This window comes from Gavialis gangeticus, unplaced genomic scaffold (genome assembly GCF_001723915.1).
Source record: "Gavialis gangeticus isolate Ggan-Ray unplaced genomic scaffold, GavGan_comp1, whole genome shotgun sequence".
NCBI classification, from domain to species: domain Eukaryota; kingdom Metazoa; phylum Chordata; order Crocodylia; family Gavialidae; genus Gavialis; species Gavialis gangeticus.
The window spans coordinates 83,004,775-83,023,603 of NW_017729033.1; the positions used below are offsets into that span (position 1 = coordinate 83,004,775).

The 18,829-nt window shown below is 38.1% G+C and overlaps 1 protein-coding gene and 1 long non-coding RNA gene across 8 annotated transcripts in view; both read left to right on the forward strand.

The window, feature by feature from the left end:
- Positions 1-249, forward strand: part of LOC109303749 — a 2,861-nt gene extending 2,612 nt beyond the window's left edge. Inside the window, exon 2 of the long non-coding RNA XR_002099214.1 lies at positions 39-249. This is a non-coding gene — a long non-coding RNA (uncharacterized LOC109303749). The remainder of the gene's footprint in view (positions 1-38) is intronic.
- The window catches only part of FAT1 (FAT atypical cadherin 1), a 191,980-nt gene that overhangs the window by 148,061 nt on the left and 25,090 nt on the right, over positions 1-18,829 (forward strand). For all 7 annotated transcript variants that reach the window (XR_002099211.1, XR_002099212.1, XR_002099213.1 and 4 more), the window contains exons 10-17: positions 397-4,464; positions 5,170-5,366; positions 6,861-7,014; positions 12,005-12,238; positions 13,423-13,812; positions 15,262-15,476; positions 15,865-16,002; positions 16,402-16,545. Coding sequence is in view for 4 of the 7 variants with exons in the window: in XM_019525941.1 (XP_019381486.1) it covers positions 397-4,464; positions 5,170-5,366; positions 6,861-7,014; positions 12,005-12,238; positions 13,423-13,812; positions 15,262-15,476; positions 15,865-16,002; positions 16,402-16,545 (5,540 nt within the window). In the remaining 3 variants the exon portion in view is untranslated. The remainder of the gene's footprint in view (positions 1-396; positions 4,465-5,169; positions 5,367-6,860; positions 7,015-12,004; positions 12,239-13,422; positions 13,813-15,261; positions 15,477-15,864; positions 16,003-16,401; positions 16,546-18,829) is intronic.

The window sequence follows — 18,829 nt, forward strand, 5'->3', positions numbered from 1 at the left end:
CTCCTTAGCTCATTGAAGTCCACCCTCCTGAAATCTAGGTAATATCAATTTTAATTTTGAAGTTTATAGAAACTGTGGCACACTTAAAATTGTCCAATTTTATAAAAGAAGCTGCATTTTCATATTCTGTTTTTAGGGCTAGGAAGTTATAAACCATGTAAATGCAAAATAGCTTTGAGAAAGGTGAAAGTCAGTGCTAACTATTGCTTATAGGAAAATTCTTTTTTTTTTGGAATGGCTAGTAATTAAAACATTTAGAAATTATGCTCCATAATCACCTGACTTTCTCCTGTTCATCTGCTTTTAGTTTTTGGACAAATGGGCACATGCTCTTAATTTCTGAACAGTTTTATCTGCTTCTTTATTAATTATATTTCTTTTCATTTCTCTCCACAGGGAATGTTGGAAATTCTTTCATTATAGATCCTATTTTGGGCACAGTTAAAATTGCAAAAGAACTTGATCGTAGTAGCCGAGAAGAATACAATTTAATGGTAAAAGCTACAGATAAGGGAAATCCTCCACTGAGTGAAGTAACTTCTGTTCAGATATTTGTCACAGTTTCTGATAATGCTGCACCAAAATTCACATCAAAGGAATATTTTACAGAAATCAGTGAAGGTGCTAGCATTGGTAGTTTTGTTGGAATGGTTACAGCATACAGTCAGTCTTCCGTGGTTTATGAGATAAAAGATGGCAATATAGGGGATGCCTTTGATATCAATCCAAACTCAGGAGTTGTCACTTCTCAGAAGATTCTTGATTTTGAAACCTTACCTGTTTACACACTGACTGTTCAGGGAACCAACATGGCTGGCGTGTCCACTAATAATACTGTCTTGGTGCATCTTCAGGATGAGAATGATAATGTACCAGTTTTTACGCAGGCAGAATATATAGGGCTCGTCAGTGAATCTGCTTCAATTAATAGTGTGGTTCTGACAGACAAGAATATCCCTTTGGTAATTCGAGCTACAGATGCTGATAAAGATTCAAATGCTTTGCTTGTTTATCAAATTGTTGAACCATCTGTCCATAAGTATTTTGCCATTGATTCTAGTACTGGTGCCATTCGGACTGTAACAAGCCTGGACTATGAGGAGACAAACATTTTCCACTTTTCAGTACAAGTGCATGATAAGGGGGCACCACGTTTATTTGCTGAATATGCAGCTAATGTTACTATTTATGTAATTGACATCAATGATTGCCCTCCTGTTTTTTCAAAAGATTTGTATGAGACATCCATTTTGGTGCCAACATATAAAGGAGTGAAAGTCATCACTGTGAATGCTACCGATGCTGATTCAGGAGCTTTTTCACAATTGATTTATTCAATCACTGAAGGTAACATTGGAGAAAAATTTTCAGTAGACTCTAAGACTGGAGTTATAACAATACAAAATACAACTCAGTTAAGAAGCAGGTATGAATTAGCAGTCAGAGCATCTGATGGCAGATTTGCAAGTACTGCATCTGTAAAAATTCACGTGAAAGAAACCAAAGCAAGTCCACTGAAGTTCACCCAAAGTTCCTATTCTGCAGTAGTGCAAGAGAATTCCACTGAGGCAAAAACAATAGCTGTTGTTACTGCTATAGGAAATCAAATGAATGAGCCTTTGTTTTATCATATTTTAAACCCAGACAGCAGATTTAAAATAAGTTACACTTCAGGAGTACTTTCAACCACAGGAATACCATTTGATCGCGAACAACAAGAATCTTTTGATGTAGTGGTGGAAGTGACAGAGGAGCGTAAACCATCAGTAGTTGCACACGTTGTGGTGAAAGTCACAGTAGAAGATATAAATGATAATGCTCCAGTTTTTGTCAATCTTCCATATTATGCTGTTGTTAAAGTAGACTCTGAAGTAGGTCATATTGTTAGGCATGTCACTGCTGTAGATAAAGACATGGGTAAAAATGGACAAGTTCATTACTACCTTAAAGAACATCATGAACACTTCCAAATTGGACCTACTGGTGAGATCTCACTCAAGAAGCCATTTGAATTGGACACACTGAATAAGGAGTATCTTGTCACAGTGGTGGCAAAAGATGGGGGAGACCCAGCCTTTTCTACTGAAGTTATAGTCCCAATCACTGTAATGAATAAAGCCATGCCAGTTTTTGAGAAGCCTTTTTATAGTGCTGAGATACCTGAAAACATCCAGCTGCATAGCCCTGTTGTTCATATACAAGCAAACAGCCCAGAAGGACTTAAGGTATTTTATAGTCTCACAGATGGAGATCCTTTCAATCAGTTTACTATCAACTTCAATACTGGGGTAATAAATGTTGTTGCTCCTTTAGATTTTGAAGCCCATCCAGCCTATAAATTAAGTGTTCGAGCAACTGATTCGTTAACTGGTGTTCATGCTGAAGTGTTTGTAGACATAATAGTGGAAGATATCAATGATAATCCTCCTGTGTTTAAAAAGCAATCTTATTCTGCAACCCTTTCTGAAGCATCTGTAATTGGAACATCTGTTATTCAAGTTAGTGCTACTGATGCTGATTCTGGAACAAACAGAGGAATTTCCTATCACTTGATTGAGAATAATAGCAAGAGCCATGATTATTTCCACATAGGTAGCAGCACTGGGCTCATTCTGACAGCAAGATCTTTGGATTATGAACAGACGCAGCAACACAAATTACTAGTAAGGGCTATAGACAGTGGAATGCCTCCACTGAGCAGTGACATCATTGTAACAGTTGATGTAACTGACCTCAATGATAACCCGCCCATATTCAGCCAGTTGCTTTATGAAGCTAAAATTAGTGAACTGGCTCCCCATGGACATTTTGTAACCTGTGTAAAAGCCTTTGATGCAGACAATTCAGATGTAGACAAATTGGAATACTCATTTCTAACAGGCAATGATCACATGAATTTTGCAATTAACAGCAAAACTGGTATCATCACTATCTCAAACCTGCATAAACAAGCCTTGAAGCCGCATTACAATCTTAACATGTCTGTGTCTGATGGGGTCTTCAGAAGTTCAGCTCAAGTGCTGATAACTGTAATTGGAGCAAATTTGCATAGCCCGATTTTCAGTCAAAATGAATATGAGGTTGAACTAGCTGAAAATGCACCATTGCATACCTTGGTGACTGAAGTTAAAGCAACAGATCAGGATTCTGGTACTTATGGCCGCATCACTTACCATATTGTAAATGACTTTGCCAAAGATAGATTTTATACTGATGGGAGAGGGCAGATATTTACTTCCGAAAAACTTGATCGTGAAAAACAAACAGAAAAAGTAATTGCTGTTAGTTTAATGGCCAAGGATGCTGGAGGAAAAGTTGCTTTCTGCACTGTAAATGTGATACTTACAGATGATAATGATAATGCCCCTCAATTCCGAGCAACAGAATATGAAGTAAATATTGGTTCTAATGTTCCAAGAGGTACATCCGTCATCAAAGTTTTGGCCTCTGATGCTGATGAAGGTACGAATGCAGATATTACATATGCCATTGAAGCAGAGTCTGAAAGTGTTAAAGAGAATTTGGAAATTAATGCATCATCTGGTATTATTACTACAAAAGAAAGCTTAATTGGTTTAGAAAATGAGTTTCTAACTTTCTTTGTTAGAGCAGTAGATGGTGGATCCCCACAAAAAGAGTCAGTTGTTCCTGTTTATATTAGAATACTGCCACCAGAAGTGTCTCTTCCAAAATTTTCAGAGCCATTTTATTCTTACACCGTTTCTGAGGACATTCCTATTGGAGCACAGATTGACACTATACAGGCAGTCCATAATCAGACATTAGTCTATCGTCTGATAAAAGGCAACACTCCTGAAAGCAATAGGGATGAATTCTTTGTGATTGATAGCCAAAATGGAAGGTTGAAACTGGAGAAGCGTCTTGATCATGAGACAACTAAGTGGTATCAGTTTTCAGTGCTGGCACAGTATATGAATGAAGATTACAGTGTTGTTTCCACAGTAGATGTAAGCATTCAAGTAAAAGATGCAAATGACAATAAACCTATTTTGGAGTCCAATCCATATGAAGCATTCATCGTAGAAAACCTACCAGCTGGAACAAGAGTCATCCAGGTAAAAGCAACTGACCTGGACTCAGGAATCAATGGGCAAGTTACATATAGTCTAGATCCATCACAAGAACTGGCAGTCATAGAGTCTTTTGCCATAAACATGGAGACTGGTTGGATTTCCACCCTCAAAGAGCTTGATCATGAGCAATGTAATAAGTACAAAATTACAGTGATTGCATCTGATCGTGGTGAAAAAAATCAGTTGTCTTCGGTGACAGTGGTTGAAGTTATGGTTACAGACATAAATGACAACCCTCCACGTTTTACAGCAGAGATATACAAGGGGACAGTCAGTGAGGATGATCCACCTGGTGGTATAATTGCCATCTTGAGTACTACTGATGCTGATACAGAGGAATCTAACAGACAAGTCACTTTTTACATTACAGGTAAATCTTTTAAAACATATCAAAGTATTAACTTGAGTTATAAAATTAGAATGATATAGTGAAATGTAAGATTACACAAATTTGAACTTGGGGTTTTGTGAGAAAATAATTAGAAATAATTGAGACAAAACTAAAAAAAAATTTTAAACTCTCAAAAGCCATCAGAATATCTCTTCTTTTCATTTATGTGCCTGGCTTAAAGATAGTTCTATTAGAATGTTTTTTGTCTTTTGATATATATTGAATTCTACAGGAGTTGTACGTGCACTGAAATAAAGAGTGCAATTAAAAACTACAACAAAAATATTCAGTAATATAATAGAATAATAGAGTAATATAGTAGAATAATAGATGAAATGTACCTTAAATTAATCTTCAGTAGTAGAATAATTTAATGTTTTTCTTGTTTAGCATAGGTGTTTTAATATGATGTCTTCTGTAGTGTTTCATTAATCGCCATGGTAACCTTAACAGCTAATAGCGACTGCACTTAAATTCCTTGTATGAGTCTTCTTTTAAACTAACTACTTTGAACAAAGGAATTACAATTTTTTTGTACAAAGCCACAGTGGGTGTGTATTATGGAGGATCTGTTTTTTGTTTGTTTGCTTGCTTGTTTTTGTTTTTACTTCCTGTTCACCCTTTAACCTAAATAGTTGAATTGTCACTTTTGCTTGAATGACACATTTTTATTGATTGGTTTAGGAGGTGATCCCTTGGGGCAATTTGCTGTTGAAAACATACAGAATGAATGGAAGGTCTATGTCAAAAAGCCTCTAGATAGAGAGGAGAAGGACAACTACCTTCTAAACATTACAGCTACGGATGGAATATTTGCAACCAAAGCTGTGGTGGAGGTTAAAGTCCTTGATGCTAATGACAACAGCCCTGTTTGTGAAAAAGTAAGCTTTGCCAACCCAATCTTTTATTTTGCTTTCTGCACTATTTTCATTCAGTACAGAGTTTCATTTTAAAATTCACTTCTTCTTGAGTGACCTCTCCAGAGATGAACAAAAAAATATTGGTTTTCCGAGCTGACTATAATGAGTTTTTAACAAAAATATATCTTGAGGCGTTTTGATACAAGCTGCCGAATTAGGGGGAACTCTGGAAAATTGCCGTGCAACTTAAATACTCTTGATAACTTAATTGCCTCACTCAGGTATGGGGGAATTGAAATAATATGCATTGTATCAGATCTTTGTTTTTACCTTTGCAATGCTTGCAATCAATATTAAGACAGATTGCTTTATTTTGCTGCCCTAGCAGTACATATAGTCATTTCCATTGGAAGCAAGGTTGCAAAGGCCAGATATTTCACCTGCATCTTACTGCTATGTACATCTAATGGAGGTGGAGGAAGAATAGTCCTGGGCTCAGTGGTGTAGGAGTTACCTTTGACAGGAATGAAAGGGTTATAAACACAGGGAAACTGCACTAAGTTAAAATTCTGTAATGTGTTTGTCCAGGTTCCTTCACCTGACCTAGACAGAAACTATTTCTGCCTATAGAATTGAGGAGTGGTGACAAAAAAGCAAAAATGTATATGCTTTATGGAGCGATCGTACGTTTTTATTATTGTCATCCTTGTCCATTATTGTCAGCCTTGTTCTTCTACTTTCTCTGCCAACAGCTCTAAACTATTTATAGCCTTTGTGCATTGTGTCACATTGAACACAGATTTTGTACCCTTTGAGACATCTCTTCTTATTTCATGAGGTGCCAGTGGGCCCTTAAAGAGTTTATTATTAGTCTTGTTATGTATTGGGTATACCTCAGATAAAAAAAAAAAAAATTGACTATTTTCAAATATTAATTCATTATTTTTAGCATTATATGCTTTTGTAAACTTACAAGCACTATGGGCATTGCAGCACTTTCACATATGTAACTGCTGATGTAATTAGAATCAAATACTTAGTGGCAAAGGTTTGTTTTGATCTGGTTTAAAGTGGAAACCTATAGAGCTGGTGCAATTTATAAAAGGAATGGCTTACTTCTTTATAAAAACAGTCAGATGTGAATGATATTGATGAAGACCAGAAGTTGCCTGAAATTCACACCACCTTGAGTAGGGTAGTCATGAAATTATTAATTAATCTATGTTCCAGGTGTTTAAAGATCTTGGCTCTATGTTGACACTCTGGAGTCCCCAAGGTTATGAATGTCAGTAATAATTAATTACCTCACTGAATAGTGTATTAAGTGTGAGGTAATTAATTAGAAAATCCCACAGCCTTATCATGTTTCATCCTCTGGTTCACTTCACATGTTCCCAGATCCCCAAACATTCAAACAGATAATCACACCTGTCATTGCCCTATTTTTCCTCCCCCATGGAAGCTCCACTTCTCTAATACCTTTTAACTTTGCAATGTTACTTTAAAACCTTTCAGGCTTTATACACTGACACTGTTCCAGAGGATGCATCTCCTGGCAAACTGATCATACAGATCTCTGCAACCGATGCAGATATTCGTTCCAATGCTGAAATTACATATAAGCTGCATGGCACCGGAGCAGAAAAATTCAAACTCAGTCCGGACACAGGTAACATTTGTTATGTAAAATACAGTGTGTAACATTGGAGTCACAACCTTGAGTTAAAAATATTTCACCACTAAGTAAAACATGTAAATGTTGATAAATTTAATTTTTTGTACGTAGGGATTCATTTATATATGCAGTTCATTTTTAAGTATTAATTTAATATTAAATTGCTTTGGAGTTGACTTGAGGAAATATAAAATTAAGTGAAGAATAAATAAACAGGACTCCTTGATTCCAGAAGTCAGCTGAAATCAGTTCCTAGCAAATGTCTGTGTCATAAAGATGCAGACTAAAACTGTGCCTTTTACTTATTGGTTGCTTTAATATATTATTTTACATAATGCTTAGCAACCATAATACTACATACTTGAACTTAAATAACAAGACACTGCTGGTTTGGGGCGTAAATCTTTCTGGTACAATCAGAGAACAGAATAAAGGGCAGAAACCTTATGCTTCCAGCTTTGCAGCTAGAGTTAGGGATTTGGATGAAATGAATAAACCAACAGTACCTAAAACTAACTTAGAAGCATTAAGTGGTTTATCTGTACTTCATTGTATCCTGATTGGCTACATTTTGTGCCAGTTATGAAGCATTAGTTAGGGCAAAAGTAGGCAACTCCCAATACAAGTGCCAGAGCATGGCACGCAAAGGTATTTTGCTTGGCACGCACACCTTAGGGTGGACAGCAGGGAAGGGGCCAGGGCTGCACTGCTACAACAAGGATTGGACCCTTTGAAGCTCCCCTGCTTTCCGCCCCGGCACACCAACATTTTACAAAGTTGAAGTTGTGGGTGTGTTTGGCACTGTGCCCAAAAACCATTGCCGACCCTTGAGTTAAGGCATAATGGTTCACTCTTAGAGCCAAAGCCACCTTGTCAGCTCTGTTGGTGCAGTCACAAAAGAAAAGGTATATCAGGAAATGATAGAATTGCAGAAAGGGATCTCAAGGGGTGTAAAAACAGGTTTGGGGAAGGATAAAGAAGGAGCATCAGATTTCCAGGATGGTAGAACAGATTGTGCTTTCCAAGTTCAGTCCAAAGTGTCTGCTGTGCCTGGGTTTTTGTTACATAAGTTCAGCGCTACTAGAGGTGGGAGTCCTTGCAGACTGAATTAGGTCAGAATACCTGAGTTTTGTAAAGGAGAGAGGAGCTATGTAGACTCAGGTCTTAGTCTGCCTTTAAGACATCTGAATGCCTTTAGGACATTTTATGCATCTATACCTTGTAATATGATCTTATCCCACTATCTTTGAGTCCTTGGCAAACTGTTAATCCATCTGTGTTTTTAACTCTGCTTCAACTTAACTTTAAGACATTGGGGGAAAGACGGAAGAGGAGGCCCTACCCACCTATTCCCCAGTAGCAGAGTGGTCAGGGCATTTGGCTATGAAGTGTGGGACCTGAATTCTAGGTCCCACTCAGCCAGAGCAAGTTTGAATCTGTTTCCATTTTCTCCTAGCCACCAGGAAATGAGCCAAGCAGAGATGAAGGCATATTCCATCCATCCTATTGATTCTGTGCCACTGAGCATAAATGCAGGAGTAAGGGGACGAGAAGGAGAGAATTCAAGAGAGGACCTGAGTCTGTAGCCCTGTAAGGAGGGAAGGAATGTTTCACTCTGGTCTTTCTCTCAATTCTTTTTTATATTTTTTTTTTTATTAAATAGTCCTTAAATAAAATAAAATACAAGGAATGGAATGAGGCCAAAACCTTGGTCTCCTTCCCTTGCAGAGGTCCCCCCTGACCAGGCCACAGTTATGCTCCTGGTTACTTGCATTCCTTGTGAACCCCTGACTCCTGCATTTTCTTCTTCCTTGTGGCTCAGTTTAAACAACAGGGATGAAGGATACCTGTAGTCATGTTTTGCCCATATTCCGATGATCAGGGTTGGAAAGTGGTAGACATGGATTCAAAGCCTCTCAGGCTTACTGGAGTCTACAATCCAGGTCTCCCAAGGTCTTTCATTCATCAGCAAGTGTAAGCAGATAAGCACAGTCTCTTGTCCTTGCCTGGACAATCCCTCACCAACTCCTGCAAGGAAGTAAGAACTGTAATATATAATTCAGTTTTTTAAATTGGTGCCACTTATAGATTCATAGACATTTAGGCTGAAGGGACCCCAGAGGATCATCAAGTCCAGGGTCCACTTAGTCCACAGAAGTTATGGAAAGTGTCTCAAGTCCAGTGAGAGGTTCCTTGTGTCCAAAAAAGTTGAGAAGTAATATCCTTCTTTTGCTCTGGGTTGTTAGGCCAAAGGTAGGTGAAGTATTTCATAGTTTCTAGGGTCGGAAGGGACCTGAGCAGATCATCTAGTCCGACCCCCTGCCATGGCAGGAAGAGCACTGGGGTCAAATGACCCCAGTAAGGTGGTCATCCAACCTCCTCTTAAAAACCCCCAGGGTGGGAGCCTGCACCACCTCACTTGGAAGCTGGTTCCAGACCCTAGCCGCCCTGACCGTGAAGTAGCGCCTCCTGATGTCCAACTTAAACCTTCCCTCCGCCAGCTTGTGACCATTGTTCCTGGTCACTCCTTGCGGCGCTCGGGGGAACAGGGACTCCCCCAGTGCCTGCTGATCCCCCCTAACCAGTTTATAACAGGCCACAAGATCCCCCCTCAGCCTTCTCTTTTGAAGGCTGAACAGGTTCAGGTCCCGCAACCTTTCCTCATAGGACCTACCCTGCTGTCCCTTGATCATACGAGTGGCCCTCCTCTGGACCCTCTCGATGCTGTCCACATCCCTCTTAAAGTGCGGCGCCCGGAACTGGACACAGTACTCCAGCTGCGGCCTGACCAGTGCCGCATAGAGGGGGAGGATCACCTCCTTGGACCTGCTCGAGATGCATCTGTGGATGCACGACAAGGTGCAGTTGGCCTTCCTAACGCCTCCCCACATTGCCGACTCATATTCATCTTGGAGTCAATAATGACTCCTAGATCCTTTTCCACCTCCGTGCTGACAAGAGGGGAGTTCCCCAGCCTGTATGTATGGTGCCGATTGTTCCTCCCCAGGTGTATCACCTTACACTTGTCTGTGTTAAACCCCATCCTATTCTTCTCTGCCCATCCTTGTAACCTATCTAGGTCCAACTGTAGCCTGTTGCTCCCCTCTATTGTGCCCACATCTTGGTGTCATCAGCAAACTTGAACAGGGTGCTTTGCACCCCCTCATCCAAATCGCTGATGAAGGTGTTGAACAGGGCGGGCCTTGTATTATCCTTGTCCTCACAGAATAGGATCCCAAAATGGTTGAAGCCCATCAGATGTAACCCTGAATCGGATGTCTTAGGGGCAGGAGCTTGCACACATCCCTATGCGTAGCATTTCTGGTGGGTTATCTGTAGGTGACACTCTGCTCAAGGTTTATGTGTGGCATCTAGCCAAAATGGGAGAACTATATATCTACATGGGCATAATGGGCATTTTTACATGTGCTTGGGGGAAGGAGGAAGGTTGCTTTAATTAGAGTGTCTCTGAGAGCCACTCTAATTAAAAAACATTTAATGTCCATGTACCAGTGTCCCCCTGCTTCAAACTGATGGCGGGGGCACTTTAACTAAAGTTAGTTCGACAAACTTTAGTTAAAGCGTCCCCGTCACCATTTTGAAGCACAGGGATGCTGATATACAAGAAGCAGAGGCTGCTGGAGAGCACTAATTAACACTCTCCAGCTGACTTGATTAATTGAGTCCGCTCCAACATACTGTAATTACAGTGCTTTGGAGCACTCTCCCCACACATCTACAGGCACCCAATAGGATTAACTTCTAGGCTACCCATTGAGAGAAAGAAAGAGAATTGCATCTCCATTTATCCAAGTGTGTGAATGTCTTTTCTGTTATTTTGCCCAATTAGCAACACAGCATTGAATGTTCAGTAGGCAAAATAGGATCTGGGCCGTCTCCACCATCTCAAGTGTGGATTTTCTTTTCTTTTTCTTTTGTCTGTAGGGTGAATCAAACCTAATCCTAGGCTTAGGAACAAAGTAGTTATCTCCCACCAAGTCATTTGCAAAAATTTCTCCCTTTCGATTTGTTAGTATAAAAAGAGACTGTATCCTGCCCTCATCATAAACACTTCTTTCCTCCTTGCAAGGACAACACAGCATACATTTTCTTCTTACTCTTCATTCCATTAAAGGAAGGAATTAAATCTTTATTTTATTTAAACTGTTTTTTCAAATAATATATTATTCATTATTGTATATGTGTACATGTCTGCATACATATGTACACAGATGCTTGTATACAGTATATGCACATATTTACTGTATTTTTTGGTATACAACAGATGGTCAGCTTCAGTTTCAGAGGGATTTGAAAGCAAAGCCAAAATGGTTACTCTTATAAGGCAAAGGTAATCATTGACAGGTTTTGCTCAAAGCAGGACTCATAAGTGTACTATGTCTTGATTCAGTTGTTGACATTAGATGCATCTACATGTGAAACCAATGCGATGCAATAAACTCCAGCGCAATATTGCTCCCGCATTTACATGTGTGCCCAGGACCACAGCACATTGAGCTAGGTTAGAGCAGCCCCAGCTGGCAGGGAGTCCCAGGGGTCAGCTTGCTAGCCTGGAGCTGTTCTCACCCAGCTCAACATGCTGTGGAGAGGCTGGCTAGGGCACAAGGGTGCTCCAGAGTGGGGCTAGCCAGCTGGCATCCTCTACACCGAAGCACCCAGCCAGCCCTGTCAGCATCTACGTGTACGTTGTTGTACAAATGGTTTACAAGTACTAACCTACAGTGTAGTCAGTTAGTTTACTGTGATGTAATAGAACTGCATGTGTAGACACCGTGACTTTACCACAGTAAATGTCTCGTGTAGATGTACCCTGTCATCCTCAAAAGAAAAAAGATTGTTTAGCTTTTAGACTATAGCAGAAATATTTCATAGAAATTGCTATACGTTACAAATAAATAGGGGGTGCTTAATTCTTGCGACTTGTGCAGGTCCATTCATTTTACATTTATTATTGCATTTATAGGTGAACTGAAAACATTAATGCCACTTGATCGTGAGCAGCAAGCTGTTTATAATTTGTTGGTGAAAGCCACAGATGGAGGAGGAAGATTCTGCCAGGCTGATATTATTCTGACTCTAGAAGATGTGAATGACAATGCCCCAGAGTTTACAGCTGATCCTTACTCCATTACAGTGTTTGAAAACACAGAACCTAAAACTTTATTGACAAGAGTGCAGGCTACAGATGCAGATGCAGGTATATGTTGTTTAAATAATACTTCTCCCATGGAGTCAAATTGCAGTCTTCAGTTTTATCTTTAGAGATGTTGAGTCTGTCAGTGGGGCTGGTGGGTCATTCATAGTCTTTCAAGGTTGGATTTTCAAATTATATATTTAGGTTTAGTAAGTCAGATATAACTTTCATCTTAGTAAATTGGAACGTGTACGTTTGTAAACCCAATGTACCTGGTTTGATTGTGTGCAAAAATATGGAGGAGGAAAATTTAAGGGCCTAATTCTCCTTTCCTATGCATTGATTTCACAATATCTGAAGTCTTTTGGCTTTTTCCTATTTTAAAAAGACACTCAAGTTCCTATGTGCTCAAATAAGTATCTGTTTACAAAGGTGTATTTTGAGTGCCCCATTAGTCTAATCACAGTAGTACCATATAGTTTAGCTCCATTAATTATACTTTCATATAACATATCCTGATATTGAGATAAGTAGCTTTCCTTTTGCTATCACTGTATAGCTATGGAGTGTTACATAAATAAGATGTGAGAATGACGTTTAAAATAATTTGCTTTGTGTTTATAAACCCAGAAGAAGAATGCAGAAACACACAATTTCTGTCTCTAAGGGTATAAAACCTTCAGGTCTGTCAGGTCATGATGATCAAATTGTAATATTAGCTTGTATGGCCTTATTTTTGAGAAACATGTTTTATATGTCATGATACAACTATGCATAATGTGAAGATAGCAAAATAGAGCAATTTTCACACTTTGCCAGTCTCTCTGGCTTATAAGTAAAATGATTGGCACAGAATGTTATGTTCATTTTTAATACATAATTCTTTCCAGAAAAAGGGTTCTTGTTTATATTGAATGCTTGATTTTAAATAAACTTATTGGATTTGAGTTTAGGTGTTTGATATATCATGGCCACATATTTCTAAGCTTCCCAAAATAGAAGAGTTATTCATTTGAAATTATAATTAAATGATAGTTTATCTGTACAATAAATGTTAGCTTAACCTTTTAAAATCAGATACTACCTTATACATGTCTTCTGCATTTGACAGTAGCTTTTATAGTTATGTAAATTTGCTCTAACATAGACAAGTGTTTCCCATGTACTTTTTATTTATATAGCTGTCTAGATCTGTTATTATAGAAATGCACTGTCATTTCATGTTCCATTATTGTTTCTAAATGCAGGTGTGAACTGTAAAGTTCACTACTCACTGGTGAACTCTGCAGATGGGCAGTTTTCTATTGATGAATTCTCTGGAATTGTTCGATTGGAGAAGCCTTTAGATCGGGAGCTGCAGGCAGTATACTCTCTAAATTTAAAAGCAGTAGATGAAGGTTTACCTAGAAGATTGTCCTCTACTGGTACCCTTGTGGTTTCTGTTTTGGATATAAATGATAATCCACCTGTGTTTGAGTATAGCGAATACAGTACCAGCATATCAGAAGACACTTTGGTTGGAACAGAGGTTCTTCAAATTTATGCTGCCAGCAGGGACATTGAAACCAATGCTGAGATCACCTATGCAATAGTCAGTGGAAATGAACATGGAAAATTCAGTATTGATTCAGCAACAGGTAACAGCATATAATTGTCAGTTAACAAAAGCATGTATGTTACCACATGCTTGTCATATTATTTTCACTAAGCAATGTGTAACAATATTGTGTCTTGCCACTTCCTAGCTAAGCAGATGGGCATATGTTCTGTGGAATCCATGCTACCTTAATGATTTGTTTGCTAAGCGTTCATGCTAAAGATGAGCAATAGTTTAAAAACAGTCTTGGAAAGAAGTGCAGTAAAATATAAAACATTGACTGAATTTAAATAATCTGGTAAATGTTACTTAAGTTACCTTTACTTAGTGTGCAAGAATCCAAAGTGGTCTCCACCCTGAAGGAAAAAAAAAGAATGACTTTAAAGATTTTTAATAATCTGTTCACAAAAATAATTACATATAATCAAGATGATTGGTTAGACATTGTAAAAGAAAGATCTGAGACTAAATTGGCATGGAAAAGTAATCATTTGTCCACAAATATGGTAATTGTAGAACATTTGGTGAGGGATTGGGAAAAGCTTGTTGAGTATAATAGTTCGGTGTTTCTGGCCCTGACAATAGAGTTTAGGACTGACGGTCATTCAAACCTAAATCATTTGTGTAAATTTCACCCTTTATTATTAACAAATTGGAAAAGAGTGGCATACCACAATGCTACTTCTGTTGTATTTCCTATATTCCATAGGTTTTTTGTCTAGGATATAGTCAGGAAAAAGTTTTTCTTTCCTAGGACTGTGTCTACATCCAACAGTTGAATTAAGAAAATAAATGTTATAGCAGGTGAAACCACTGGTCCATCTAGTCCAGTATCCTTGTCTCCAACAGTTCCAGAAGTGGTTTCTATAGAGGGAGAGCACTGAATCAGTCATATCTCGAATAATTTACACCTAGAGTACCATGCCCCTTCCTAGTAAGCATGCAGTTATTCTAGAATAAAAGTGCTTTTTAGCAGTGTAGCTTGTTGGAAGAAAGACAAGATGTCCTGAGGGGAAAAAAGCACTTTATAATGGTAGAACTATATCTGTACTAGGGCCTGTGCCACTTAATTTAGTAAAAACTCACCTTGAACCAAAACAGTTTTAGCAGGCAAAATCTCTTTCAAGCCCAGATAATTTTGCTCCTTCCATTGCTCACTCCTCCCTAACATCAAAGATGGTTGCTGTGTAAGGGAGATCAAAGGTTACTTCATGTGTTCTACTTGGTTTGATGCAAAATAAAAACAGGATGTATTTTTCTAAAGATTGTTGGTAATTAAAGAACAAAGGAATGAAAATTGTCAGAAAAATACCAGTTTTAGAGTTCTAAAGTGAAGAGTGTTAATGACGGGTCCTGATTTCATCACAGGTTTATACCAGTGTAGCACAGTGATAAATCAGGTGCTTAACATCAAACAGAATAAACTGAAAGCAATAATAAGTGGTGCTATAATAATATTAGAAGTTACAAATGCAATTTGTTTTTCCAGGAGCCATTTTTATTATTGAAAACCTGGATTATGAAAGTTCCCATGAGTATTACTTGACAGTGGAAGCCACAGATGGAGGCACACCTTCATTAAGTGATGTTGTAACAGTGAATATTAATGTAACAGATATCAATGACAATACTCCAGTGTTCAGCCAAGACACTTACACTGCAGTAATCAGTGAAGATGCTGTACTTGAACAGTCAGTCATTATGGTAGGTATTACTGTGTTTTTTCTATCATTCTTCCCTTATAGAACAATAAAAAATTAACTTGAAGGTGAGTATATATGAATAGATACAATCTGCTTTGTAATAAGCTGTCTGTTTTTAAACATTTTTCAGAACTGGACATGTTAAATGTACACAAAACTGCACAACATTTTGAGATGCTTGTAATCTATTTATATGGATTGCAATTTCAATTTTTAGAAAGACCCCAGGCAATATATTATGGCTGACACTGATCTGTTCCAATATTAATTTTTTTTCCTTGAGAAATCTGTAATATACGGACCTGAAACATATGTGCCTTCCATTAGGAGGAAAAAGAAATGTAAAGTCTACCTAGACCTGTTTTAAATGAGAAAATAATATCCTCTAGGTTATGGCAGATGATGCTGATGGATCTTCAAACAATCACATTCGTTACTCAATTATAGATGGCAACCAGGGAAGTCCTTTTACCATTGACCCTACAAGGGGTGAAATAAAAGTGACTAAACTTCTAGACAGAGAGAAGGTAAGATGTATACCTTTGAAAAGTTTGGATTCACTTCAGTAGATTAAAATGCAAATAACTGACACTGCTATTTTTGGTCAATATTTATTTAAATTATAGAATCTTAAAATAAGGGCTGGAATTGACTTCAGAAGGTCATCTAGTTTACCCTCTGCTCAAGATGTTTTAAAATTATTTTAAGTAGTATAAGGTTTTAGGTAAGGAAAGTAAAAGCATCCGTTTGTGACATTAGTGTATGTGTTTCAGATGATAACTTTTTATTAATTATCTTATATGCTATGTAGTAAAGCTTTGGTGGTGATCTGGATAGCCAGGGTATTAGGCATGGATTTAAATCTTTCTTTCTAAAATAATAATAAACATACTATAACAACTTAAATGTGAATCCTTCTTTTTTAGATTTCAGGATATACCTTGACAGTACAAGCTTCAGATAATGGAAATCCACCCAGAGTCAACACAACTACTGTAAACATTGATGTATCTGATGTAAATGACAATCCTCCAGTGTTCTCAAAAGGGAACTATAGCATTATCATCCAGGTAATCTAAACATAGTACTGTATACAGTTTAGCAATCAAACTACATACATCTTTTGAATGTTAATTTGTAACTGGAAAGTTTTGCAAAACATCATAAAAATGATTTTACTTTGTTTTATTACTTAAGGCTGACTAAGTATCAGCGGGACTGTTGGCCTGACCATATGCTTATCAGTGTAAATCAGAGATGTAGAGTCTGTAATCTACTCTGCAGCCCTGCTGGAAAACTTGAAATAGGATCTGTCAGTTTTTTTCAAGTACATTAGTATTTAGGTTTACAATGTGTCCAACATTCAAAGTACCTATACAGTACAATATAAAATATATCAGTCATAAATTGACTGGCCTGTTTTGCAAGAGATTATATTTAGAAAATTATATTTAAATGTCTCTTTAATTGTAAGTGTACAGTTGCATGTACACCGAGATTTAATTAATATTTGCCCACTCCATGGGATGGCAACAGTTAAAAAGGAGAGAGATTTTCTTGTTGCTGAAAAACAAACCCTTATGGCTAATTAAGAGATACTGATCAGCTTTAAAATAAATGCTCTTTACATCTCATATAGTACAGACAGTAGGTCTGATGTTATATGGGCTGAGGTATTGAAGCAAAGAAATAAGGATAACAGGGATACACTAAAATTTTAGAGATTTTACGTTAATATTGAAAGATGCCATTTTTCATTGACTCTACCCTTCAGGCATATGTCAGGGAAATGATCTAAATCCAACTGGCTAAAATGTAATGGAATTAGAAAAGAGAACCAATAGGGAAGTACTCATGAGTTGAGGAAATGCATAACATATTTCATTCTTATTGAGAGCTGATCATAGCTAACTGGTCTGTTTGGATCTTGTGTTTTATGCCTTTGTCCTTGCATATGGAAGTCAAAATAGGGTGCCTGCTTAAATTTCTCCATGTTAACAAAAATGTGTTGGAGGAGAGCAAGGTTATCCTTCATTACAAGAGAAAGGAGAGTGAAAGAGAAGCAATATTTTTCTCTAAAAGCAGTACTTTTATTTTCAGTCCTTGAGGTTGGTCATGCATGGATTAAGATGACAAATAATTAAAAGGTTATATTCTCATATCTGTTAATATCAAACCTAAAACAGAGTTGACCAAAAGTATAGCTGATCTATAAGCTTTACGATTTCAGGCTGAGGTGAAAAATGCCTTTATTCATAGGCAATGGGGCAGGCAGAGGTGAAGGCATTCTCCATCCACCCATTGAAGCAGCGCCACTGAGCATAAAGGAATGGAAGAGTAATGGGATCAGAAAAAGAACTAACAAAGGAACTCTTTGCTAATGCAAAGGCAGTAGTGACTGTATCAGCTGCTCTTCTGTTCTCAACACTGGGGTATATTAGCAGGAAGTGAGAGGGTTTTGGAAGACTTGTATTAAGGCTTTTATAGTAGATTATAAATCATATCAATCCCTCAGATGCTTTAACTCTCATTGATGCAAGTTTCTCTCTTTGGTATGGCAGCATATATCAACTTCCAAACCTATGAGCCAATGTGTGATATTATTGCTCAGTGTGCAGATTCCATCTACCTCATCTGGGCATTTGTAAAGATCACAGCTCTTGATTAAGTGTTGTGCTGTCTGCTGGACTCTGCATTCACACAGGGGGCTGTCCAAGATGTTCATCTTGTGAAGTATAGTTTTGAACCATCCATATCCAGATCTCAGTCTGTTCAGCTTGACCCATAGTTCTCTGTTGAGGTCATACCTGATGAGGGACTCATTTGGCGTTAGTAGAAAATGCTGTAGGAAGAGATCTGATTTTTCCCAGCAGTCAGCCCACTCCATTGCTGCCCATAGGTTTGGTATAATAGTCACAATCTCTTCCAGGAGCTTGTGGGCTTCATGTACAAACAGTTTTTGACTTTTGAGTCTCTTAAGCCTCTGTTTGTTCGGGTCTTCAGTTAACAGTTGATGGAGCCAAGTGATTTTTGTCTTCTCTTGGCTCTGTTGCCTGTAACAATGTTAGGGTCTGTTGTCTTCTGTCACTTGGTCTAATGCCCTAGAATACATGGAGGATATCTATGTGTGTATAGCTTGGGCAGCCTGTTATGAGTCACAGTGCACTGCTGAGTACAGTGTCAAATTTTTTTCAGTGTGACAACTTCTGGATCATAATATTCTGCTGGGGTATATATCATCGCAAGTGCGGTGGTTCTGAGCACTTCGAAGTTGGCACCCCTTGTCATGCTGGCTAAACATCTTAAAGCAGCCACCAGTGCATAGAATTCAGTGCTAACCTGAATATGATGATT